Source organism: Alexandromys fortis, unplaced genomic scaffold, assembly GCF_014885135.2.
Source record: "Alexandromys fortis isolate MF-2015 unplaced genomic scaffold, M_Fortis_MF-2015_v1.1 scaffold_23, whole genome shotgun sequence".
In the NCBI taxonomy this organism is placed as follows: Eukaryota; Metazoa; Chordata; class Mammalia; order Rodentia; family Cricetidae; genus Alexandromys; species Alexandromys fortis.
The window spans coordinates 11,703,144-11,729,795 of NW_026067907.1; the positions used below are offsets into that span (position 1 = coordinate 11,703,144).

Here is a 26,652-nt window from a genome sequence, read left to right on the forward strand (position 1 = left end):
AAAAAAAAAAAAAAAAAAAAAAAAAAAAAAAAAAACCCAGCTTCCAGAAGTGTGACTTCACATCTGGGTCAGGGTGACTCTGTGGAGTGCTCCGGACCACACCTTTCTTTGAGGATCTCCTACGCTTCTCCTGGGGGCGAGTTTCGTGAGGGAGATCTCACACACAGGACAACTGGGGATGGGAGGGACTCGGAGCTGGACCCAAAGGCCCCAGGTTCCAAACAGAACACAACGAGGAAATGCATGGGCGGTTCTGACTCAGCGCCTGGAAAGGTTTTAGTAGGCGCTGCAGACTCTGTGGGCTCCTAGAAAAGGTAGGGACTCACCTTAGTGAGTCACCAGGCAACCTGCTTCCTTCCTGGGTGGTTCCTCCAAGCCTGGGTGCAACTGAGGGACCGGGGTCAGAGTGGAGCTCAGTTGCCACAGCACATCTTGATTAGGTGGGCCACTTCAGGTTCATGTTAAACCTGGGGGAGGGCTAGGGAGATGTCGTCGTGAGTAAAGAGCCTCCCATGTAAGTGTTAGTACCTGAGTTTGGGTTCTTGACACCCATTTAAAGCTGGGGAGAGCCGGGTGGTGGTGGCCCATGCCTTTAATCCCAGCACTCAGGAGGCAGAGGCAAGCGGATCTCTGTGAATTCGAGACCAGCCTGGTCTACAAGAGCTAGTTTCAGGACAGGCTCCAAAACCACAGAGAAACCCTGTCTCGAAAAAAATAATAATAATAATAAAATAAAATAAAAAAATAAAGCTGGGAAGAAACTCTCATAAAAGCTGGGTGCAGCAACTTGCATCTGTAACCCCAGCACTGGGGGAGAGAACACAGACTCAGCCGAATCCTGGGAGTGCAGTGGCCAACCAGCCAAGACAATTGCTAAGCTACAGTTCAGTGAGAGACTGTCTACAAAATAGGGTGGAGCAACCAAGGAAGACACTGGATATCCACCTCTGGCCTCCATGTTTGTATGCATGTGTGTATATACACATGCACAGACACATGCTCACACAAAATGCACACATGCGCGTGCACACACGCACACACATGCACAGACCAGTGCACACATACACACTCATACATGCGCACACTCACGCACACATTCATACAGCACGCACACGTGTACACATGCACGCCCTCTCACACACACTACCTGGGCAGGATGGTGGCTCTCATTAGAGAGTCTGCTGTTTGGATTTGCTTATGCGGGTTAGAAACTCTCATTCACACCATGCTCATGCTGGGGGTGGTGGCTGGGAGCCTAAAGCTGACTCTTATCCTGCAGCTCGATCAGAACTCATGTCGGGCCAAGCTGGACTCATGCAACCTGTGAGAGGAGGAGCTCTGAAGCCACACTTCCAAGGCACAGGGATGCTGGACCCTGTTCATCTGCCGCCAGTGCCTTCCACCCACGGGGAAGAGCACCGGATGTGGGAAGCAAGAGCCCACCAATTCTTTTCTTTTTATTTTTTGGCACAGGATTCCTTTGTGTAGCTTTAGAGCCTGTCCTGGAACTTGCTCTGTAGACCAGGTTGGCTTTGAACTCACAGAGATCTGACTGCCTCTGCTTCCCAAGTGCTGGGATTAAAGGTGTGTGCTTTAACTTTTCTTTAAATTTCTTTACTGATCAGACAATAAACTGTCCTTTTCTGCCAGACCCGGCCCATGGACTAGCACGGATGTGTGTTGCCTCAGAGATCGGTCTGAATGTTCGGGGCTTGTTCTGAAAGGAGCACGCTCAGTCTCCACACTAGAAAGGTGGGGGCATAGTGGTAACTGTGTGAGGGTGTGTGGGGCTGCGGTGGTGAAGAAAACAGCCTGTTCTCACTTCCCCTAGTGTGCCTAAGGGTTGCATGCCAGGAACCAAGCTGGGCATGAGGCAAGCACAGCAGAAGTGTAGGGTTTTTTATTATTATTATTATTATTTTTTTGCTTGTTGTTGCTTTGTTTTTTAAAGCAGGGAGAGGAGTCCTACAAATGGACCTGGTCACCAGTGTCTCAGATCCATCTGGCACAGCGCTTAAGCAGGACACACAGACAAGGGTCCCTGGTTCTCTCCCACCTCCCCGTGATAGCTCTGTCTCATGAGAGATCTCTGATTGGAAGGGATCATGAAGTGTTTCACTAGCGTGTGCAAGGCTTTCAGCTCCATTCCCAGGACCACACACACATCGAGTCAGAGCTACGGCAGCGTATCCAAAATCAACTTCAAGCTTCTAGGTGCTTAGCAGACTGTCCTGTTGTGTTGCAGTGTGAAAAGGCACACAGTGTCTAAATCGCCCAAGATCGCACGAGACACTGGCACAGGCTGAGGGGTGCCGCTCCATGCTGTCTGACCACAAGCCCCGATACTGCAGAGTACCCTCGCTTTCCACAGATCCACTGCCGTGTGTGTTGCTAAGTGTGCCTGTGCCGAGTGTACACGTGGTGCAGGTGTGCGTGTGCCACGAAGGGTTTCCTTTACTGAACCAGGATTGCAAAGTCAGCCCACAGGATGTTGGGTTTGTGTGGAAAGGACACCACTGAATTACGCCTGTTTTCTCACACATCAAGGCGCCCACCAGTTTCCCAGAATTCCCCGGACTCGGCGAGATGGACTGATAGCACACGGGAGGGCACCGCAACACAGAAGCCATCCTCAGATGCCGAGTGGCACCTGACTAGTTAGCAGAGGCTCAGACAGTGGCTGTCAGCAGAAAGACAAAAATTGTCCACCCTGTTGCCTCCACCCCGCCCCCAGAACTGACCTTTGCCTGTCATTGAGGACCCAGGGACCTTGTGGAAGTCCGGTGAGCCTCAGATGCCCTGCAGAGACTGATCAGGGGACTCCTGTCACCAGCCGGAGCCCCTTGGGAGCAGTCTAGTGCTGAGTATGCACGCCTACCAGGTACAGCTGGGAAGAGCTGTAGACAAAGACGCCCGTGGAAAGCCCCTCTGGGTACCCCTAGTGGTCCCTCTCCAGTGCCTGTTCTCTGTGACGCAGAAGCAGTGACATCCATCCCTACCTCCTGTCCACACAGTCAATCCAGGGGATGGACTGGTGTCTCCATGTCTCCATATCTATGCCCTTGTTGGCAGGACAGGCTCCTGGGTCACAGCCCCAGGGATCTGGGGGAGTGTGGAAGAGTGGGTGGGGGCAGGGCAGGAACAGTGATGGTTTGCCAGCTTGGGCAGAGGAATGACCAGGAAACCACTCTGAATGAGAAGATACACCAGGGCGGACAGCATGTAAAAAGCCCTACTGGTTCTTCAGGAGGAAAAAACATTGAGCAACATCACCTGCCTGTTTTCGTAGAGTGAGGACCCCATTAAGGACAATCTCAGGCACTCAGCACAACATCACTGTGATGAGACCTGTCGTCTGCTGGCTGGATACAAGACCACAGCATAGAAACTGCAGACCCATGTGTGGAAGAATCGATGTGCAGAGAATGTGCTCTTGAGATTACCACATGATACTCTGGACATCAGTGACTGCCAATAGACCAGTTGTGACTCAGAGTGGGAGAGGGACAGGAGGGTCAGGGTCTGTGAGATGTAGGACACAGGGACAGGAGGGTGCACGGACTGTGAGGATGTTAGGGGGAGGTTGGGACCAGGATGTAGCTACTCTCTGTCTTGATCTGGCTCTCTTGGCAAGGACTTGTTAAAGCTGACTGAGACAGCTCTGAAGTGAACACATTTAGCTGTGTAAACTGTATCAGTTTTATCTGATGTTGGAATCTAAGACTCCCCTTCCCAGGCCTTGCCAATGAAGACGGTGAGGTTGATTTGGTTGTGAGGCTGTGGAGGGATGAGAGCTCGTTCTGTAGATCTACTGTGAGGCCTCAATCAGGAAGGCTGCAGAGGTGTCAGAGCAGCTGGGAGTCTGCCCTGTGTCCTCTCAAGGGAGAGAAGAGTCTGGTGAAGAGGCTCCACTAGACGGTCTTCTTACCTTCCAGCCCTAGACACCATCACTCAGGGCCCAGGCTGGCAGCGCTTTGTCAGAAAAATCTCTGTCAGACACACAGGAGGAAGCTCTCACAGCTAAGGAGGGCAGAAGTTGGAAATCAGAGGACGAGGATGTCAACTCTGTTTGCAGTACCTAAGAAAACATCATGGTCAACCTCTACTGCTGCTCTGTGTTTCAAAAAGGCCTCCATGCATCTGAGATGGCCTCACCTTGAATCCGTAGCTAACTGTCCAGTTATTGCTGAGGGTTCAGGTGGCTGTGTATAAGGGGGAGATGCCACCATCTAATGGCATGCCCCAGCTTCATGTACAGTCTAGATCCTCTCTGGTACTCTGTATACCTATGACCTACCCTGGGCACTCAAAAGAATCCCCAGTGCCTAAAACCAAACTCACCACTCCCTCCCCAGGTGAGTTCCTGAAAGGTGAGGGGTACCTGGTTCAGCAGTAGGTGACTCCTGACTGACTGACTAGATAGACACTTTGGGGTCACCCCTGAAGTCTTCTCTTTACATCAGTTACAGCAGCAAGTCCTCTGAGCTTCCACCCCATCCAAGCCCGGCACCTTCTCTGTCCCTTCTATACCAACCATCTGGACATGGTCCTCGTCTGCCAAGTGCACACCCCGCTCTTACCCGTCTCCATAGCCCTATACTCCTCAGAGAAGGCAGACAATCCTAGTGGTATTTGGATCATGTCGATGTTCTGTCTTAGACCCCTTGGGGCTCCCCAGATGCCTCAGAATGGAACCCTGCGTGGTCACTAGGATTCACAGGGCTCATCAGGAGCCACCATGCTCAAAACTCCACTTCCCTGAGGTTTCTTCCCTCCCTATTGTTTATACCAGTTGCCATAGCAACTAAGCTCTTCCCTTGGACAGGCTTAGACAGGCAGCTAGCTCCTCCCTTCCCTTGTCTGTTTCTGACTGCCCTGCTCCTAAGAGTAAGAGCTTTTGTCTCCACCTGACATCTGTCTGAATGGGTGAGGTTCAGCCAAGAAGAACCAGGCCTGTTTGCTTCCCTGCTTTCTCACTCTTGCTTGGGGCAGGGCCATGCAAGTGACAGGCACTAACTGATCCGCTGGGACTGGACGAGTAGGCGAACCAGTGGTTGCCGTGAAGAGCTAGTGTGGGTTCTCACATCGCTTATCTCGTTTCTGCAACAATCTGTAGACCCGATCTTGTGTCAACCTTGAGCCGATGAGGAGATAGACAAGGCAGCGACAATCTGGGGCAAGCCAACTTTGTGATTTGTCATCCTCAAAAGGGAAGAGGTTTTGGCTTGAAAAAGAAAAGTCGTGCACGGTCTTTATGCAGAAGCTTGGCATTTCCGAATGGAGGCAACTTCCTTTCCAACTTCTCCTTGCTGGAGATCCAGCCCCTTTGCCACCATGCTAAGGACCCTGGAGACAGAGCAAACATCTTGCTAAACACAGCTTCTAAGCGTGGCAAAATCCACAAGGCCATCCAGCCCTTAGATATAGCTGGGAATATTACTGAGTCATGCCCTAGACTGTATCACTACAATTTCCTGTTAAAGTGGGCATCCCTCCCTTACTATGCTACTATGGGGTACCATATTAGTTACTTTTCTAATTTCTGATAAGAAGCAATTGGAAAGGGGAAGGGCTTATTTGGAGTGATGGACGGAAGGTGCAGCTCATTGTAGAGGGAAAGATGTAAGGACAGGAGTGGCCACAGCTGTGGCAGTGGGACCTTGTTCATCTCAAGTCCAGAAGTAGAATGGTGAGATCTGTTGTTTGTCTTTTTATCTCATTTTCTCTCTTTTTAAATTGATTTTATTGAGCTATACATTTTTCTCTGCTCCCTTCCTTTCCTCTCCCCTCCCCTTCTACCCTCTTCCATGATCCCCATGCTCCCAATTTACTCAGGAGAATTTGTCTTTTTCTACTTCTCATGTAGATTAGATCCATGATGTCTCTCTTAGGGTCCTCTTTGTTGCCTAGTTTCTCTGGAGTTGTGAATTATAGGCTGGTTTTTCTTTGATTTATGTCTAAAATCCACTTATGAGTGAGTACATATTTGTCTTTCTGGGTTTGGGTTACCTCACTCAGTATGATGTTTTCTAGCTCCACCCATTTGCCTGCACATTTCAAGATGTCATTAGCTTTTCTGCTGTGTAGTACTCCATTGCGTAAATGTACCACATTTTCCTTATCCATCTTCGGTCGCAGGGCATTTAGGTTGTTTCCAGGTTCTGGCTATGACAAACAATGCTGCTATTAACATAGTTGAGCACATGTCCTTGTGGTATGATTGAGCATTCTCTGGATATATACCCAAAAGTGGTATTGCTGGGTCTTGTGGAAGGTTGTTTCCTAATTTTCTGAGAAATCACCACACTGATATCCAAAGTGGCTGTATCAGTTTGCACTCCCACCAGCAACAAAATGGCAGCCTACAGAATGGGAAAATATCTTCACCAACCCCACATCAGACAGAGGGTTGATCTCCAAAATATACAAAGAACTCAAGAAATTGGCCATCAAAAGAACAAATAATCCAATAATAAATGGAGTACAGCCCTAAACAGAGAACTCTCAGCAAATGAATCTAAAATGTCTGAAAGACACTTAAAAAATGTTCAACATCCTTAGCCATCAGAGAAATGCAAATCAAAACAACTCTGAGATTCCATCTAACACCTGTAAGAATGGCCAAGATCAAAACCACTGATGACAGCTTATGCTTGAGAGGATGTGGGGTGAAGGGAACACTTATTTTTCTCTTTTTATTTGGCCTTGGGCCCCAGCCCATGGATGAAGTCACTGCCATTCAGAGTTAACAACGGTCTTCTGTCCTCAGTTAAGCCTTCCGGAAACACCCTGGACATGGAACAGTGTGTCTCCTAGGCGACTCCAAACCCATTCTGGGCACAACCCTAAGACGTAGAGGCAGATGCAAAATGGAGCCCTCAAATGAGATGCAGCAGCTGGGTTTGATTGGGTGAGGGACCCAACATACATGGAGTGTTGTCCACAATGAAATGCCTTGAATTCCACTGTAACTGTCTGAGTCTCTCTCAACATTTCTTCTGCCCTGTTCTTTTTCCTCCTCTGGGGCTCTAACTGTGGGTAGATTTGATCCTTGCCACGGCCCCTCAATCCTCTACTGTGGAAGGACGTTTCCTTCGCTCTCATTCACCTTATATGGCTTGTTGACCAGCCCTCAAATTTATATTCAGGGAAGATGTGACCCACTTGTGAGTGTGCCAAGGAATTCTTTGTATCTGTTTTTCATTATTTTTAATGAACTTTATTATGAAAAAAATCATTGCAAATAAAAACATTGCAAACCAAAGTTAATCAGACTCAAAGTCTATCTGACTCAATGGACTTCTATACAGTTAGAATTGACATTCAGAACAGAAATATTAAAGTTTACACTTTCAGTAGAGAATATATTTTATGTATGTATTCACCACCAACACCAAAACTCCACGACAGAATTAGAAAGCAATTACCTTTATATCTTCTTTCATAAATCATGTTTATCACCTAAAAAGAAATCAAATTCTTTTTCTCTAGCACCATATTTTAATACACATGTCTATTTGTGGTGTGATGTCTCTACCTCGGCCTGGATTTCCCATCTGTCCATGTGTGCTACATTTCCCTCAGGTATTTTAGCATAGAATAAACATGTTACACACATTAATATGTCTATCACGTATAATAATATGTATTTTAGTTATTTTAAAGTCTATCATATAGTTCCAGCATCTGGGGCAAACCTAATTTTAGGGGTGGCTTTATGCCCTAGTTTGCTTTTCCTGTCAGTGTGAGAAGGGACTTCCAGTAGAGGGATTGTGGGATCAGAGTGGCCTGTGGGAGTGTCTACAGGGAAATGTAATGGTTGCCAATTGACGTAGGCGGGCCCAACCCACTGTGGGCAGCACCATCCCTAAGCAGATGGTCCTGTGCTGTATAAGAACGCTGCTGAGCAGGCACCTGTGTGTGCACCAGCAGGCAATGCTCCTGCATGGTTTCTCATTCAAGTTCCTGCTTGAGTTCTCGGGTTTCTTCAGTGAGGGAGTGTGACCTGGAAGCTCAGCCAGACAAGCCCTTCCCTCCCCTAACTTGATGCTAGTCCCAGCAGCAACATGAAACTAGTCCCCTTTTAAGATGAGTTTGTTTCCGATTTGGTTTTTTTTTTTGTTTTGTTTTGTTTTGTTTTGTTTTTGCTTTGCTTTCTTCAGCCTCATTTTTAAAGTTAACTTAGAAATTAGAAGCGAAATGAATTTGTTAACTATAACAAAAAACCCAGGCAAATAAATCAATCTTCAGTAAGAAAAGATTTGCTTTGGCCCAGAGATTTGGTGGTTTCAGTTCCTAGCCAATTGGATGTGATGCCTTAGGCCTGTAGTGAGGCAGATCTCTGTGGTGGGAGCACAGGACGGGGAGGGGCAGAGAGGAAGAAAGGAGAAGAGAGATTCACGCACGTCTCAGTTCCTGAAGGCTCCACCACGTCCTGTTGGTCTGCTCAGGGGACCGATCTCATGGGCCTTTGGAGAGGATTTAAGGTCCAAACACAGCATTACATAGATACCTTCATGTCTTCCAATGGTTTGTATGTGGCTGAACTGGAGCGCTAAGTGGCTGTCAGTGCAGGAGTGGAGATAGATCTGGGGTTGTTTGCCAGTTACACCCCTGGGGTGAGACTGCTTCTGTTCACACAGACTGAAGGGCAGAGTCAACGCCCTACCTCTTCCTACCTCACCTGTTCCAGGTTCACCTAGACCGCTCCCCAGACCTGGCCACTGTTTGCAGTGTGACTCGCTGAGAAGCTCAGTGGCGGAGGAAGCCATTCCTATTGTTCCACATCTTTCACAGACCTTGGAGAGGGCGTGGACAGCATGCCCAGGTCTCCTTCCTCGTGCCCATCCTAGTGGGAGAAAGTGCCCTTCTGGAGCTGTCTGTCAGCCACAGAGTCCGAATTCCTCTTCTCTCAGGAAAGGGTAACATTTATATCTGTCCCTTGGGGCCACGGGTCACCACCCACAAACAAGCGTGTGTCCCTGAAGAAGCCTAGTTCCAGGTTCTTGCACCTCCTCAAACTCTCCTGCCACCCTGGGGGTCACCCATGGACAACAGTATCAGTGAGAGTTGTTCTCGGAGGCCCCACCTTGGGAGCAGATGCCACCCATGGCCTCTAAGGAGTCTCTATGTCTTGGCTGCTGTGTTCCCACCCACAGAGGCATCTGCTCTCCCTCCTGCTGCCAAATCTGGAATCAGTCAGCGACCCCATGGCAGGCTCTCCTCTCCCTTCCCAGCATCCCGTGGCTCCCCCTGGTATTCTCCCTAAGATTCTGATGTCTTGGCTGTCTCTCACCTATGCTCTGGGGTGGGTGGGTGCAGGAGAAGTTATAGGGCTGGATCCCCCTCCCCCTTCTCATTAGGAAGAGCAAGTCTGCTTTGCCACCTCCTGCAGAGTAAGAGAAAGCAGAAGCCCGAGTTTATAGTTTATGCTGAGCGTGTGTTGGCCTCATTTCTGTCACCTGGATGGCGAGACCCACGTGTTCTCACCAAGAAGGCCACAACGATGACTGAACATGCTGAAGTTCAAGGGGGCCACCACAGGCTGTGGGGAGGACAGAGCGGACACACGGGGTAGGTCTGAGAACAGGAGACCCTGGAAAGGGGTCTGGAAAACACGGAACCCCTGTAGATGCTGGGATCAAAAGGAAGGCAGAGACAAGCCAGGTATGTCTTCAGGTAACTGGAAGCTGGAAGCTGGGGCACAAGGACCAGAAGACCTGTGGATAGGGCAGAGCTCTCTATGTCTCCCCGGAGGTTTAGGGCACCAGGTCCCTGACAAAGCCTTCGGTGAGGGGTGGTATTGATTCATCTTCTTGCCCATGGGGAACTTTAGCTGGGGTCATGAGAATAAAGTGGAGAGGGAACACCAAGGCCCTCCCACAGCAGGCCAGATCATGAAAGCAAGCCGCTCTCAGGCAGCACCCAGACTCTACTAAAGGGCACCCAGCTTGGGGACCTGAAACTGAGACACCTATGAGGGGCCCGCTGGAATGAGTGGGGCTTCCCCAGAAGCACGAGAAGTAGCGTGTTCAGAGCATGTGACACACAGAATACACCAGGCTCCGACCAGAGTCAGGTGGAGTTCAGCAATGCCATTGCCACAGCCCCAAGCTCACTGTCATTTGCTCACTCCATAAACATACAGAAGATTAAATGTCCAACCTCACTGCATTCCATTCAATATACATTTTCTAGCCTTCCCCCAATCCTTGGAATTTAAAAAAATATTGTATTTGTTTGTCTGTGCATTGGTGTCGGGTGTCGGATTCCATGGAACTGGACTTACAGACAGTTGTGAACTGTGTGAATGCTGGGGATGGAACCCAGGTCCCCCGGAAGAACGGCCAGCACTCTTAACCACTGAGCCCTCTCTCGATTCTCAACCCTTAGAATCGACTCTGCTAGGTTACTGGGCTGACCCTGTCCATTCCCATTGTTTCTGGACCATTAGGGTCTTGCCTGTGTGCGAATCCCTAGACACTGTCCCCTTCGTGGCCCGAGTCATCTGCAGCACTCAAGACATGTGGGACTCTTCCTCAGAGGGTATGTGCCTGGAACCTTCTACATCCTGGGGAAATCTTCGAAAGACCATACCCGTACAGGAGGCTTATGTGGTCTTAAACAAGGACTATTCAAAGTCCTGATGGAGGCCCTGTGGGAATATGGTCCCCAGGCACCTGCTGATGTTCCCTTACAGGTTCTGTTCCAGCATTCCCGCAGCAAACACAACGCACGAAAGGCTTGCTGTCAGGAGCAGCCACACAGGGGTTTTTCTATAGGGAAGAATTTTCCTTAAGCTTCAAATTCACAGCACCTGACCTTTTAAATAAGATTTATTATGTGTGCACTGTGTTTATGTTTACCAATAGTCCAGGTGCCGTCAGAGACTGAAAGAGACCATCAAATCCCCTTGGACTGGAGTTCTAATTGTTTGAAAGGGAACCAAGCCCAGTTCCTCTGGAAGAGCAGTAAGTCATCTTAACCACTGATCCATCTCTCCATTCCCTAGAGATTTATTTTATTGTTATTATGAATGCCTATATATGGGTATGTGTACATGTCGGTAGGTGCCTGCAGAGGTCAGAGCATTGGATCCTCATGGAGCTGGAGTTACAGGTGATTGTGAGCCACCGTGATGTGGGTGCTGGGAATCGAACTTGGGTCCTCTGCAAGAGGTGTGTGCACTCTTAGCCACTGAGCCATCTCTCCAGTGTTTCCCCAAGCCTCTCTTTGTCTGGTTTATTTTTCTTTTATTAGGAATAGAAAAGACTATTCCCAAAGATTGCTTTAAATTAATAAGGCCACAGATGATGAGAATTGTTTTGAATTTTCTGGAAACCAAAAGGTATCACCCATCTGACATTTTTAGTGTCGTTATTTACAGAGCATCAGAACTGGCCTGTGACGGATGCTATCTGCTATGGATCTTGTCTGACGTAACCCAAAGGCCATAAGCTAAGCCGTGACTGACAGATGGTAGCCTCTGACACTGAGCTTGGCCCTCCCGGAACACCGAAAATACTAAATGGTAATTGACATTGAGGAGGATGGCCTTGAGTTCACAAAAGAAGCTAAACCATCAAGGAACAATTCTTTCAACAACTGAAATGCATCCTAAGCACAGGATCAACATTAAAGTTGGTGAATCTTCCATTTAAAGAGAAAACTGAGCTGATGAGTTTTCAAGTGATCCTGCTAGACAAGGCGATGGGTTGAGTCAGGGCTGGGGAACAAGGACTCATTCAGTGCAGCGCTGCTGTATGGCAGGACTCACTCTCAGCAGGTACATTACTTCTAAAACCACACAAGTCAAACCACAGTGGAAAATTCGGCTTATCTGGGGGAGGAACAGCAAGATAATCTTCTGCAAGTCTTCCTATTTGGGCACGAATCTAACCTGGCCTATATTTCTTTCTGTGCGTGTGTGTACCCACGTATGCATGTGCGAGTGTTTTCTATTTATTATCCACATGTACAGTTGGATGTGTATGGGAGGGAGAGGGCGTAGGAATGCTACCATGCACAGGACAGTCTTTGGTTCTCTTCCACAGGGCCCTGGGGTCCGAACTGAGGTCAACCCAGCTTCACCTGCTGAGCCCACCTCACCCAGGTTTTAGTTGACTTTCTGAAACAAAAACTCTCATTAAGCCTGGAACCTGTCATTTTGGGGGTCGACAGGACTGATCGGAAAGCTCAAAGGGCCCTGTCTCTGCCTCCTTGGGACTGGAGTACAGATGTTCTCTGCCTCCCTGGGACTGGAGTACAGATGTTCTCTGCTCCCTGGGACTGGAGTACAGATGTTCTCTTCCTCCCTGGGACTGGAGCACAGATGTTCTCTGCTCCCTGGGACTGGAGTACAGATGTTCTTTGCCTCCCTGGGACTGCAGATGTTCTCTGCCTTCCTGGGACTGATATACAGATGTTCTCTGCTCCCTGGGCCTGCAGATGTTCTCTGCCTTCCTGGGACTGATATACAGATGTTTTCTGCCCCCCCCCCCGGAATGGAGTACAGATGTTCTCTGCCTCCCTGGGACTGGTGTACAGATGTTCACAGATACACCGAGTTTTTATGTGGATGTTTTAATCCAAAATCTAAGCTTGTCCCCCTCCTAGACTCCTCTCCCGCCAGCTCCTGTCTCAGCAGTCTCTCCTCAGATCCATATCCACACCCTGCCCCCACTCTCTCTTCATTCATATGCAGTGCAGCAAGCCAGGGGAGTATTTATTTGTCATTCAAAAACTGCTCAATTACATACAATTTCCATCTGCAGGTCTTTGCTTTCATTTGCCTATTTACTTATTTTGCTGAACCTGGGCTTGAACCCAGGACCTTCCCAAGCGTTTCCACGGTAAACTACAGCGGTAGCCTAGAAAAGTTAATTCCTCCGATCTTTCGGAGCCCCCAGTTCACATTCAGCAGAGAAAAAAATGTAAAGAAGCTAGTGTCTCTTAGGGCTTGCTGCCAAGTATTTTTGTAAGCCCATGGTGATTTTTGTTTTTCTTTTTCTGAGAAATAAAAAGTCCTTTTGATAAGCCACCCCCAGAGCCCAGAAGCTTGATCTGAGAGCGCACAGGGTGGATGACCTAGTTCCTTTGTCCTCATGGTGGGGCATTTTATGTGATCTTGCTTAGACACCAACGGAACAAACAAAACCATGTTTCTGAAGGCTCTTTGGAGGTGAGTTTTTAAGACATTTAGTTCCTACTTTCACTGACTTTGAGCACAGTTCTCCCAAACCTCCAAGGCCAGCCCGGTGCTCACTACATCCTGAGCACCAGGGATGGATGGCTCCAGCGTGTTCCCTTGGTGAATCGTAAGGTCCCTGGCTTCTTTGTGTAGTCTCATCGTCTTTCACCAGGCCTTGCCTGACCTGCAGTCTGCTGCCCAGGGCCCCCACTGAGGCACGAGGGCTGACCCCACAGCACCAACTCCATCTCCAAAGGCAGTCATTCAGGGAGAAGTCGTGTCGTGGGGAGGGAAGTGCCACATTTCTGGTTCCACAGTCTCCCACTGCCCCAAGAGCAAGGAGGGAGAGTTGGGGGTCTCGCCTGCCCAGCAGGAGCTGGGCACTGTATGACTGCAGGTCGCGGTCCGTCCTCATCTCCCTGAGTGAGCACCATTTGTATTTGTCGTTTCGCTCAGGACACACACACACACAATTAGTTATTTGACCCAAGCCTCACTTTAACATCTGTTTTGATTACTATTTAAGGCTTCAGATGGTGCTGGAGACACCTACATTGAGTGTGATAGAAAAGGGGTTGGGGTATAGTTTCGAACTCACTGGCACAGGACTTTCTAAACAGGACAATGACAGCGGAACAGTGAATACATGGGACCTCATGAAACTGAACAGCTTCTGCATGGTCTCTGTGTTCCTCGTGATTTTTTTTTTTTGTTGCCTGTTTTCTAAAGAGAAAGGTGTGGTGTTGGATGGGTTGCTGGTGGATATGGGTGGAGATGAGGGTGGGAAAAGAGTGACCAGAATATACTGTATGAAAATGTTTATTAAAAAAAAAATAGGGCTGGAGAAATGGCTCAGAAGATAAAGTGCTTGCTGTACAAGCCTGACCACCTGATTCCCAGGACCCATGGTGGGAGGTGAGGGCCTTCCACATGCTCACCATGGCAGATGTGCCCTGGTGTACCTCCGCACGCCCATGCACACACACACACACACACACACACACACACACACACACAGTTTAAACTACTAGTGGCCCAGTGACCAGGCTCTGTTCCCCAGACAGTGGCTCTGCTGCTGCTGCTAAAGGCAGATTTAACTAAATCTCTATTGTTCTACTAAAACTCAAGGTCGGGTGGAAATCAGCGAGTTAGAGTAGCCACTGGCTTTCTCTTTGCTGGTTTACTGGAAGCCCCTCCTTCCACAGGGCCCCAACTAAAGACCCAGGCTACACTCCTCCCTCCTACTTCCTGTCAACTAGCTGCTAGCCCCGCCTCTCTGAGCCCAGGTTAGTTTTATTTAATTAACCCGAGTTCAGATCCCCCGTGCCCATCTGCAATCCCAGACTTCCTATAGTGAGGTCTGAAGCAGAGACAGGACACACAGGAACGTGAGGGTCGTCATCTACCCCAGTACACACAGCAGGGAACAAGCGACTGTCTCAAGCAGCATGGAAGGTGAAAATCAAGATCTGAGGATGTCCTCTGACTTCTACACTCACACCCTGGCATGCATACAACAGCACTCACACAGGAAAATGTATGTGCATACAAAGACCACCACGAAGGCAGTGGTGTTACCCGTCTTTATTATGTATCAGACTCTCCTCCGCAGATGGATAACAGAACAAAGGAAACACTATTCCTCGAGCTGAGAGGTGGAGGACTCCGGCAGCCCCCTCTCTCCTGCTGCTGCAGAGCTGTGCAGAACGTGCCATGCTAGCCTCAGAATCAGCATCCTGTAGACTGTCATGGTTCCTTAAATGCTCACAGACAGCTATGAAAGCTTTCTTCCCTGAATGCTTTAAATCTAACTGGACAAACTCGGGCCACTGGTGAGAGACCGCAGTAAGTGGGACGGCACGTGACGTGACTCATATTCTGGGAAGAGGGCCACCTGGCGCTCAGCAAGGGCGGGAGGTCCTCCCACAGACAGGGTTGGCTGGCAAAATGAGGAGGAAGGTCTTATGCTTCGCAGATCCCCACGGAGGTGAGCTGAGGGGTCCTGTGGGCTTCTCTCCCTCCCCAGGAGTTTCCCTGGTTTACTTCTTAATCTCAAGCACTTAAAGAAAAAACATAGAGCTATAGAAAGCAATAGTTCCAGCAGATGTTGGGCTAGTTACACAGCAGGCAGCACAAAAACAGGGAGGCAGACACATCCTGCTAGGGAGGACAGTGGAAAGCTGAGAGGTTGCTGTAGGTCCTGGAGCAGCCACCGAGAAGGTGACTTTCAAGATAAATTCAAAGAAGGAACTAGGTTAAAAGGAAAAGACACCTCATATCAGCAGGTACCCTGACAAGAATGGCTGCACTGTCACCAGACGAGATCCTTTTTTTTTTCCTTTTTGATTTTTCGAGACAGGGTTTCTCTGTGTAGCTTTGGAGCCTGTCCTGGGTACTAGCTCCTGTAGACCATACTGACCTTGAACTCACAGAGATCCACCTGCCTCAGCCACCCCAGTGCTGGGATTAAAGGCACGTGCCACCACCGCCTGGCCAAAATAGATTTTAAAACAAAGTTTTAGCCAGCCAGGGTGGGAAAAGCCTGTAATACCAGCAATTACTTGTGGGCCATAAATTTGAGGACAGCTTGGTTTACATTGTGAATCCTGTTTTAAAAACAGCTTCTGGCAGATGGGAAACTGGGAATGCTGGGATTGAATGACTCGCCCAATAATGCTGTCAGTGGGCCACGCACAAGGACTCTGTCTGTCACTCAACTTTTCGTGTCTCTGCTGACCCCCATGCTCCTTACTAGGGACATTTTTCCCTTGTAGTGACCCTCTGCTTATTCCGCAGGATCCAAGGAGCATTGTCAATCACAGATCCCATAATCCAAGAGCATTTCTGGTAGACGTTTGCTTCTTCCTGATCTGTCTCCATGCACAACCTACCGTCATCTCAGCCAAGCTCCATGCAGTGTGGCGGGAGCACCGTCTGTGCCGCCATCTGTCAAGCTCCATGCAGTGTGGTGGGAGCACTGTACATTTTCTCAGTCACTCTCACTCCGCTGCAGAGTTAACCAGGAAGCTGAGTTCCAGGGGTAGAGCATCAGTGGTGCGAGGTCTTCAAGGCTCACAGAAAGCTTCCTAGAGTGATATTTTGTTCACGATCTAACAAAGCTTGCTTGAGGATCAGAGTGCAAAGCTAGCCACACCAGTCAGTTGTACAGATCAGGCAGTGGTGGCACACACCTTTAACCCCAGCAGCCACACTAGTTAGCAATAGGGGCTGGGTGGTGGTGGAGCACGCCTTTAATCCCAGCACTAGAGAGGAATATAAGGTGGGATGAGACAGGAACTCACTCTTTTCAGTCTGAAGATTTTGTAGAGGTAAGAGCTCTCTAGTGGTTGGTTGCTTTGCTTCTCTTGTCTTTCAGCTTGAACCCCAATATCTGTCTCTGGGATTTTATTAGACTGCATGCTGCAGTTTCCAGTAAAGGCTGGGGACTGCCTTCATACCTGAACACAGAGGTGGTCGGGTCCAGAGAGGGTGAACTCTTGGGTGCCGTGGCTCTGCATTACAGACCATGCCTGAGGGCCATTAGAATTCAGCTTGCACAGTGGCAGAAAATTGGTTCTAACCTGAGCCTTGACATGAAGGAAGACTGTCAATGCCAAGGTGAACATGAATGGGGAGGGCAGGTAAAATACAGCAACACAGCCAGCCCAGGCAAGGCCACAGCAACTCAAGGTTATGCTAGGTCCAGGAACCAGTGCAGCTAGAGGGAGAGGCAGGAAACTGTACTATTAGAGCTCAGATCCCAGGTCAGAAAGACCAAAGCCCCAGGCCACCATGGAGGGGAGAAGGGAAGGGAGAGAAGGTAAATACTTGCTGGCGATCCTCACCTCCAGAGAGCTGCTATTTGGTTTTAGAAACTGCATAGTGAGCAGGAGCTGTAGGTGGGAAAGGAAAAGGGCCTGGGAGGTGGCTCGTGTGTGTGTGTGTGTGTGTGTGTGTGTAAGCCAAAAATGTGAGCCTATTTCCACGTTGACCCAAGGTCAGTGAGTTGGAACTTACCACTAGTCCTAAGTCACCTGTTTCTACCTCAAAGGCCCCACCCATATTTAGCTCAGAGCTCTGCTCTCAAGGTTATTGTCAACAGGTGTGGCTAATAGCCAGCCCTTGTATTTCAAGAATAGAGAAGTAGGTGTGTTTTTACCTCAAACAAAGTCTAAGGATCCAACTAAGGGTCCAGTTCCTTTATGGAGATAGCACTGATTTCCCCCCAGGGAGTGGTTTGCCGACACATAATGTTTTTGGTCTAGGGTTTGAGCATGACTTGTTTTGTTCTAACAACAGAATGTTTAACTACTGGTCTGTTCATTTCCTTGCATCATGTTAAGGCAGTTTTTTTTTTCTTCTACCTTTTGTGGTCAGGGTTATTTTAAGCAACTGGAAATTAAACGCGGGCGAATTTCAGTACTCACTGGAACGCCCTCCCAATACTATTCTATGTTTCTCTGTTTTACTATTTTCATCCGTGTCTTCATACTCTTTACTGTATTTCTAAATCCCCGCGCCTCTGCCCTGGCGAGAGGGGTTTTTGTCAAGGCTGCTCCCCAACACACATGCTTCAGTGAGACCAGACTGGGGTCAGAGGAAGACTGAGGGTTAAAATGGCAACATCTAGAGGCAACACGGAGGAAGATGGATGTGGTTGCTTGTAGCCAGATATGAGATAACCAAGCTAACCAGGAGATGAGGACAGAGTCTGGACCAATGACAGCAGGCAGGCTGTCCCCCTGCCCAAAGCCCTGAGGCATTACTGTCCTTCCATATGTCCTTATTTCTGAAGCAACTAAGCAATAGAGCAAGCAGTAGGACTTTCATCTAGGAGAGAACGCCACAGACAGGAGCTAGATGTGGGGTACCTGGAGTGGCGACAGAGAAGCTCCGGGTGGGTGGACAGTGGGAACACAGCCTTAACCAGCAGCCAGCAGACACCGGCAAGGTGGGGGAGGGCAGAGTGGAAGGGCCCAGCCGCAGACACTGGGGTCAGCACTTACCAAGGCACGAAGATGGGGAGCACGGGGCCTCCATAGAGGCCCAGGGAGTAACCAGTCTCACAAGTAATCACCTCAGCTTTTGTCTAGTTTTTGCCATGGTCACATCCCCCAGACAAGGAAGTTAATGGTTGTTTTTTTCCTTAGAAACCGCTCTCTGGAGAGTTTCTCTCATTTTTACTTTCTCCTTAGTAAAGCTTGCCTCCATCATTGCTGACTATGTCTGTGCCAAGAAAGGTCCTTCCCACTCATACCCCTGCTCCACAGGGTCTAGCACAGCAACAGTAATGGTTAACATGTCCAGAGTCCTTCCAGCTCATAAAACATGTGCAACACGGATGCTTCATTGAATCACTGAGAGATTAATTCTAATAAGTGAAACCAAGCTCCCAATTGAGATGGCAGAAACTAAGATTATCTTGGGTCTCCTTATCCACTCCCTTCATGCCAGCATGGACTCAGACGTCTGATGAGGCCCTTCCTGCTTCCTGTTTCTTAAGAGGGGCAAGTCTACAGGAACAAACCTCAATCCACACAGCTGCCACAAAGGTAGGCAGGCAGTCTGGGAGCCTCCGAGGTGTTGCCTGTGGAAGTAGATCTGCCCGGCAGGACTACAGTGTGAAGCCCGACTTGAGACTGCTCAACCTCGCCGCAGGCCCAGACACCCACGTTGTTCTGGTAGCAAGACTTTCTAAGGTGTAAGCTATACCCACAAACCATCTTGCTGGGATCTAACCCAGGCACAGTCTGATCTCCACTCAGTGACAGTTTTCCATGTCACTACCTCAGTGTGTGTGTGTGGGGGGGGCGCTCTGGCCAAGTTTCTCAACTATTCTTGTCATCTTGGCCTTTTTGTAAATAGAATTCTTTGAATTCACCTTTAAGTTCACAAGGTCACATGTCTTGTCGATCCACCTTCCGCACTCAATCCTAGTCCAATGACTTAAAATCCAAATTCACATGCGAGCCAGTCACAGTGATAAACATATGCAGCCCCTAAAACCTGAGAAGGGCAAGACTGTTGGGGCCTTCCCCAGGCAACACGGCAGGAACCCATGTAAAAGAAACAAAACCCCCACAGGCTCAGCAGTTAAGAGCTCGTCCTGAGGACCTACGTTCAAGACCCAGCATCTATATGGTGGCGGATACCCATCTATAACTCTAGACCCAGGGGATTCAATGTCACCTTCTGGCTTCTGTGGGTACTATACACATTTGGTACACAGACATATACACAGGCAAAATACCCATATGCATAAAACAAATAAAGGAAAAAATTATTTTTTGAGACAGGGTTTCTCTTTGTAGACCAGGCTGGCCTCAAACTCACTGAGATCCTCCTGCCTCTGCCTCCCGAGTGCTGGGTTACAGGCGTGTGCCACCACGACCGCCAGGAAAATTTTTTTTTTTTGAGACAAGGTTTCTCTGTAGCTTTGGTGCCTGTCCTGGAACTAGCTCTTGTAGACCAGGCTGGCCTCGAACTCACAGAGATCCACCTGCCTCTGCCTCCCGAGTGCTGGGATTAAAGGCGTGCACCACCACCGCCCGGCAGGAAAAAAATTTTTAAATTCAATCATTCTGGGGGCTGGAGAGATGGCTCAGTGGTTAAGAGCATTGCCTGCTGTTCCAAAGGTCTTGAGTTCAATTCCCGGCAACCACATGGTGGCTCACAACCATCTGTAATGAGGTCTGGTGCCCTCTTCTGGCCTGCAGGCAAACACACAGACAGAATATTGTATGCATAATATATAAATAAATATTTTTTTAAAAAAAATTCAATCATTCTTTCACAGCAATGTGATTTAGGCAGAAAAAAAATGTCATCTCAAACCTAAGTAGCTGGATAGGTTTGAGTTCACCTGCTTAGGCTAAACTATCCTCTGCACTTTGTCTTCCCACTAATACATCCCTAGGACAGAGCAGGGGCCGAGCAGCATGGCCTATTAGTGCACACAGACAGAGAACCAAGGGGACCACTTTCTAGTCCAGTGCCCAGAGCTGGGGCTGGGCATCTCTCCAGGACAGCCGCTTAGCTCTCCTGACTCTTCCCTATCTACAGCAGGTCCAAAGGCCCTGGAGATGCTCTGCTTCTTGGGCCAGCAGGGGCGCCAGGGCTGTAAAAGGCATCTCCATGTGAAGGCAATTTCAGGTAAACTGGTGTTTAGAGAAGCTCCTCTCTTTTGGAGCTTTCAGACAACACACAAGGACACGAATCTTTCCAGAGTGTGAGTGCCATGTGGCTACCTCCCAACCCAAACACTCCCTTCTGGGGGGGGAGAAACTTAGAAAGCTACAAGGCTGGTGCAACTCCCCTCCCCAAGGTTAGACAGAAAAATACAGTTGCCAGAAGGAGAGTCTTCAGTAGAGCTGCTCCAAGCTGACTTGGAAGCCCCAGGGATGCTGGATGCAGTCTTGTGTGCTGGTGTGGGCTCCTGTAAACAGCTCCAATAAACTCACTAGTTCACTAAACGAGACCTGAATGTTTTGGTCTTTTGTTGGTATCCTAGCCCAAGTGAATGACATTATTTGTCTCCCATGATAACGAGAGGCAAAGAAAACACAAGGATAAATATCAGTGTAGAGAGGGCCTTGTCTAGTGGTCAGGTTTCTTTGAAAATCAGCCTGTGTGGCTCTGGGAAGCCATTTCAGACACGCAGAGGTGAATACCAGCAGCTTGAGCAGCTGTGGGTGCACAGCTCCAGTAAGGAGATGGACTGAGGAGAGGGAGAGGAACATCTGCACCGTGAATCACTGCTGCTGCAACACGAGGGCAAGAGAGCTGCTCATGTAAAGCAAACAGCACAGCACTGTTACAAATCAAAGTCCTGTGAGCGTTAAAGAACAAAACAACACTGTAAAATACAGGTTACCACTGGTCAACATTTTAATTCACTTTAAACCAAAGAAACATTATTATATGCAGAACCTGTCATTTTACACATTAAAGTTTATCAGGTTAACAATACCTAAGCAAGGAATACCTGGAAACAACTTCCTCCTTGCTGAACCTCACATTATCAGAGTGACTCAATACCTTTCTGTAGTACTGACCACAAAGCTGCCGTTCGGCTTTTTCTCTCCACCCTCTCCAGAATCACCAAAAGGTCAGTCACTGGGTAATAGAAAGTGACGATTTCGTACTTGACTGTTGGAAAGTCTTCCTCAAATAGAGAAAGCCACATCCTGCCATGCTGGTGGGTCAGCTCCCTCACTTGCAGTGCCTACCAAATAGTAAAATCACACGTTTGATTCGGACTCCAGAGGCCCACCAGCTCTAGAGCTTCTACAAGGCATTAAAGAGACAGCACAGGGTGAGACAGTCTCTAACAGCAGTCAGACAGCACTGTTTCTAAGGGTAAAGCGTGAAGAACAGACAGCACCATGTCAGGGCAGACAGCGGACAGAAATACACAGGGGCTTCCAGGCCACCCGGCCCACTTTCTGTCCTACTTCCTCTTGATGTTTATAGTTCAGTTTCACTTAGCTTTAAAGAGCCAGACTCTACTGTCAGAGCCCGAAGCTTTACTACGTTCTCACTTCCTCTGCACTACAGCTGAGAAATGTCACTGCTCTACTTAGAAATCATGGAATGGAAAGTGGCATTGGTACAGACCACAGCTTCTGCTCACTCACTCAACATGGATGGATGATTTCCAATTTCTCTTTTTATTAATAAAGGTAATTTTTTAAACAATTTTATTTATTTATTTTTTTTTTTTTTTTGGTTTCTCTGTAGCTTTGGTGCCTGTCCCGGAACTAGCTCTTGTAGACCAGGCTGGCCTCGAACTCCTAGAGATCCGCCTGCTTCTGCCTCCCAAGTGCTGGGATTAAAGGCATGAGCCACCACCGCCCGGCAATAAAGGTAACTTTTAACAGTCTTAATTAAAATGAAATGTATCAAAGTTTCACAATTCCTAAATTTTACTTAGCAGTATGATGGTGTATGTACATTTAAAATATTTTAGCACTACAAATGCCAGTGGCCTATATCCCTGCAGCACTACACACAACAGCACAAATTAAATCTGCCAGAAATTCTATTATTGACTCAAAATTTTTAAGGACTACAGTACAATTATGTACAGTGTTCAAAGTCTGTCAAACTGAATATACATGGTCTTAGGCCATTACTACTATTTCATTCCAATTTGGATTTAAATATAATCAACTTACAGATCTGAAATAAAAGCACTGCTTAATGGTTTCAGATGCATTTTGGTATTGGATGTTTCAAGGCATCTTTAGAAATAATAAGTTAAGACTGTACTGAAGTAATCTGCGTCTACAGCTGCTTGAGACAGCAGGATGAATGTTAACTGTTAGCGACAAGTCTGCCAATTAAGAGTCCAAGCCACTCCTAGTTTAAAACAAGCAAAACTAATAGCACAGAGAACTTTAATATAACCTTAATGGTCTAACAAACCTTCCAAATGGAAGGAAATACAAAATAAAGTTCACACATCAATTTACCTTGTATTGGTACGTTTCAGCATCACAGATTTATCAGGTCAGCTCACCAACTCTGGGCTAGCCCACTTAGTGCCCACGGTGTGGTCAGGACGGCAGCAGCCGGAGACACAGCGGCACAAGTACGGCTGTACTGGCCTCCATGCTCGCCATGCTCTTTAACACTGACACTTCAGGGGCCCTTGCTGTCATGAGCCCAAATACCATTTCCTTGGAGATATAAAGCTAAACCAAATCAAGCATATTAATCTCCTAGACACAGGCTCATATAGGAAGTATTTTGTTTACTAAACTGAAAAGTTAACTTTTAAAAATATCTGCAGTCTTTTTGAAATGCAAGGCACCAGCAGGAGCGTACGTTCCAGCAAGAGTGACTGACTGGGACCATGGAGCCGAAAGTCCTTCCTCTTCTGCTGATCACAATACTTCCTTTCCTGTCTATGCAACATCTTCCAGATAATCGGCCACGTCGCTGAGCTGGGAAACAGTCAGGTCTTGTGTGAGGTCATCAAGCTTTGTTGTCCAAAAGAAAGAGAAGAATCAGTGTACAACAAAGTCTGAATCCATCTGTCAGTGTATACTGCTATCATTTCTTTATCTTCTGTAACCTGCTTAGGAGGGCCACCCCTGGACTAGAGATGGCTACCAGGAGAATGGGGACACCGAGTGAGGACAAGGTTCCTCTCCGGACTTTGTGGCACTTACTCTCTTAGAGCTGTTTATTTGGCCCATTACTTCTTATTTTTTTTCCTTTGCATATAAGGAAATACTAGAAATAAAATTATTTTAAGTAAATCGCCCTTGTTCGAACAGTAGTCTTGGCATACAACCATCGGTACAAAAACAGCTACTGGAACCTTAAAGTCATACTTTTTTTAGTTAGTTTTATTCCCTTTATTTGATTTTTTGTTTGTTTGTTTTTGATGTGGGATTTCCCTCTGTATGCTGTGATTACCATTAATGAATAAAGGAAATGCTTTGGGCCTAAAGCAGAGCTATAGGGGAACAGAGTTAGGCGGGGAAAACTAAATGGAATGGTGGGAGAAAGAAGGATGGAGTCAGGGAGACGCCATGTAGCTCCCCTGGAGACATATGCGGGAACTTTAGCTGGTACGCCACAGCCACGTGGTAATACACAGATTAATAGAAATGGGTTAAATTAAAATGTAAGAATTAGCCAATTAGAAGCTAGAGCTAATGGGCCAAGCAGTGTTTTAATTAACACAGTTTCTGTGTGATTATGTCTGTTGTGAGTGGCCAGGACGAACAAGCGGCTTCCCTCCTACATATTTGTTTTATTTTTTGAGACAGGGTTTCTCTGTGCAGCCATAGCTGTCCTGGAACTTGCTCTGTAGACCAGGCTGGCCTCGGAATCACAGAGATCCGCCTGCCTTTGCTTTCTTCCCATGTGCTGGGATTAAAGGTATGCGCCAGCACCGCCCAGCCCAAGTCATTACAATTTTAAAAATGAAACTCAGAAAAGCCCACACACTAAGAAATAGATTAAGAATGATACTTTGGATCTGTTATTTTTGACTCTCATCATTATTAAATAATGAACTCATTAAGGTATTGCATTTTATATGCAAAACAATTGAATGCCATATTAATGCTAGTTTTAGACTAGAGAAGAGTAAGGAAACACTATGGATGACGGTGATCTTTCATAATCTACAGTGGATATCAGTTAGCTGAGGGGCTTTTAGTTTTGATTTAGAGCAAGGGAAGACCACAGAACACAGGGCTGTGTTTCTCTTTCACACTGCATTGGTGTACAGCTATGCTGCTGATGTCGGTTCTAACAGCTTTAAGGTGGACTCCTTCATTTTATACGTATTTTCATCAAGTTGGCTGAAAACATCAATTTGATTCCTTCCTTCCTATTTGGAAGCTTACTCGTTCACTGGCCTGATTGCTCTGGCTAGGATCTCATGCACTGTGTTAAATCAAAGCAGTGAAAATGTTCAATATTGTGACAATTTGAAAACTGGTAGTTGTTCTTCAGAGTTCTTATTTTCCTCTCTCCTTTTCCCCCTTCAGTCAGTGCACCCACTGCCGGGGATCACACCCACAGTCTCATGCTTGCTTTAGCTGCTCACTGCTGAGATAACCTTTATCTCTTTTGAAATCTGTGACATTACCAAGAGGCTGAGTTAGCAGCTGACCTTCACCATGAATTCCATCACAGATCTGAACAAATAATCCTCAGTGGTCTTCAGCAAGAGCTCAGTGTTTGGTTCTTATGGATGACAAGCGGTGGAAAGGTAAGAGGGGCAAACATCTCGTGTATACTGGGTGGTAGTAGAGATGGCTTCTCATCTACTGTCACTAAGTAGTAATACTGCCACCTTAAAAGAAACCAAGATGAAGCTGAGCATGGTGGCACACAGCTTTAATCCCAGCACTCGGGAATTGGAGGCAGGAGGATCTCTGTGAGTTTGAGGCCAGCCTGGTTTATAGAGTGAGTTCCTTGACCACCAGAGACCCTATGTCAAAAAACGAAACAAAACAAAACCCAATAAAAACACCCACAAAAGGAAACTGAGATAAAGGCTCATGCTTACCTATGACACCTAGCATCTGAAAGGTAGAGGCAGGAGACTTGTTTCAAGTTTGAGGCCTTCCTGAGCTACATACTGAGTTCAAGGCCAGCCTAGGATTTAAACCAGGATCCTATCTCAAGGAATCCAAACCAGAAAACAAATATATTAAACTTAATATATTAAAAATGACACAACCCAAATTTTGCTTACTCATTTTAAAATACAACCTCTCTTGAGGGATCCCTCCTCATGTGACAATCTGAACCCAGCCTACCTCCACCTCATCTAGAAGGCAGCACGCCCAGCTAGGCTGTGAACAACAGAGCTCATCTCTTCTCTATTGCGTGAAAAGCTCCAGTGTGGAACCCAGATGGAATCCTGGCTTTAAACCTCAAACCAAAGTCCTTTGCTATGCTGCCTCCCGCAGTTCTGTCTCAACCTGGCCTCAACTAGCCGAAGGTGGTCAAATGTCCCATAGATACAAGCTCACTTTAACTCCAAGTGAGACAGTTTTGGCTCTAGTCCTGATCCCTTGTGGCCACCCTTACCCCAGGCCTGTCAGAGTACAAATACTAAACAAAAGACAGCTGTGAGCCTCCCACACCCTTGAAGGTTTTTTTCAGACTTACAATAGGCAACTGTCACAAACTGTTTGCAATTTTCAACCATTTTTTTACTGTCATATAAATTTACTAAGCCCCTTGGCAAATCGGCAAATAAACAGCATACCCAAAGATGTGCTAGCGCCTTACTTTATCACTGCTGTTAACGTCGTCTATGCCCATGGAAAGGTCTTCTTCAATTTCTTCACCAATACTTAATTCACTTTTTTCTGAGCGGTGGCTAGCACTAATTATAAGAGGGGAAAGATGGAAAAGAATTCTGAAGAATAACTACCACTGCTCAAATTTTCAAAGATTTTAATCCTACAAGTAACATATAACAACATTAAACATTGATTTCACTGTCATCTAAGAAAACTCACAAGGCAAAGATCTCTCAAATGTCACTCATCACACAATATTCTTACCTCCAAACACAGTATAATTATTGTAATACAGTCAGAAATTTCTAATCAGAAAACTGTTAAAATTTTCAAGCATAATTTAAATTTTCTAATCATATCTATAGCAAAAAGTACTTTCTTTTTTTAAATTTCTTTTTCTTTTTTTAATATTTATTTATTTATTTATTCATTCATTCATTTATTTATTATGTATACAATGTTCTGTCTGTGTGTATGCCTGCAGGCCAGAAGAGGGCATCAGACCTCATTACAGATGGTTGAGAGCCACCATGTGGTTGCTGGGAATTGAACTCAGGACCTTTGGAAGAGCAGGCAATGCTCTTAACCACTGAGCCATCTCTCCAGCCTCCAAATATTACTTTCATATCACTAGGCAATTCATACAAGTTACCGCTAACAAAATGTTCATGTCACAGTGATGAA

At 47.2% G+C, this 26,652-nt stretch overlaps 1 protein-coding gene across 3 annotated transcripts in view; it reads right to left on the reverse strand.

Annotated features, from left to right (window-relative positions):
• Positions 1 to 21,052: 21,052 nt before the first annotated feature.
• Positions 21,053 to 26,652, reverse strand: part of Cep43 (centrosomal protein 43) — a 28,876-nt gene continuing 23,276 nt past the window's right edge. For all 3 annotated transcript variants that reach the window (XM_050135884.1, XM_050135882.1, XM_050135883.1), the window contains 2 exons: positions 25,955 to 26,051; positions 21,053 to 23,172 (listed from right to left, as the gene is read on the reverse strand). In XM_050135884.1, coding sequence (XP_049991841.1) covers positions 23,098 to 23,172; positions 25,955 to 26,051 — 172 coding nt within the window. In that variant the 3' untranslated portion in view covers positions 21,053 to 23,097. The remainder of the gene's footprint in view (positions 23,173 to 25,954; positions 26,052 to 26,652) is intronic.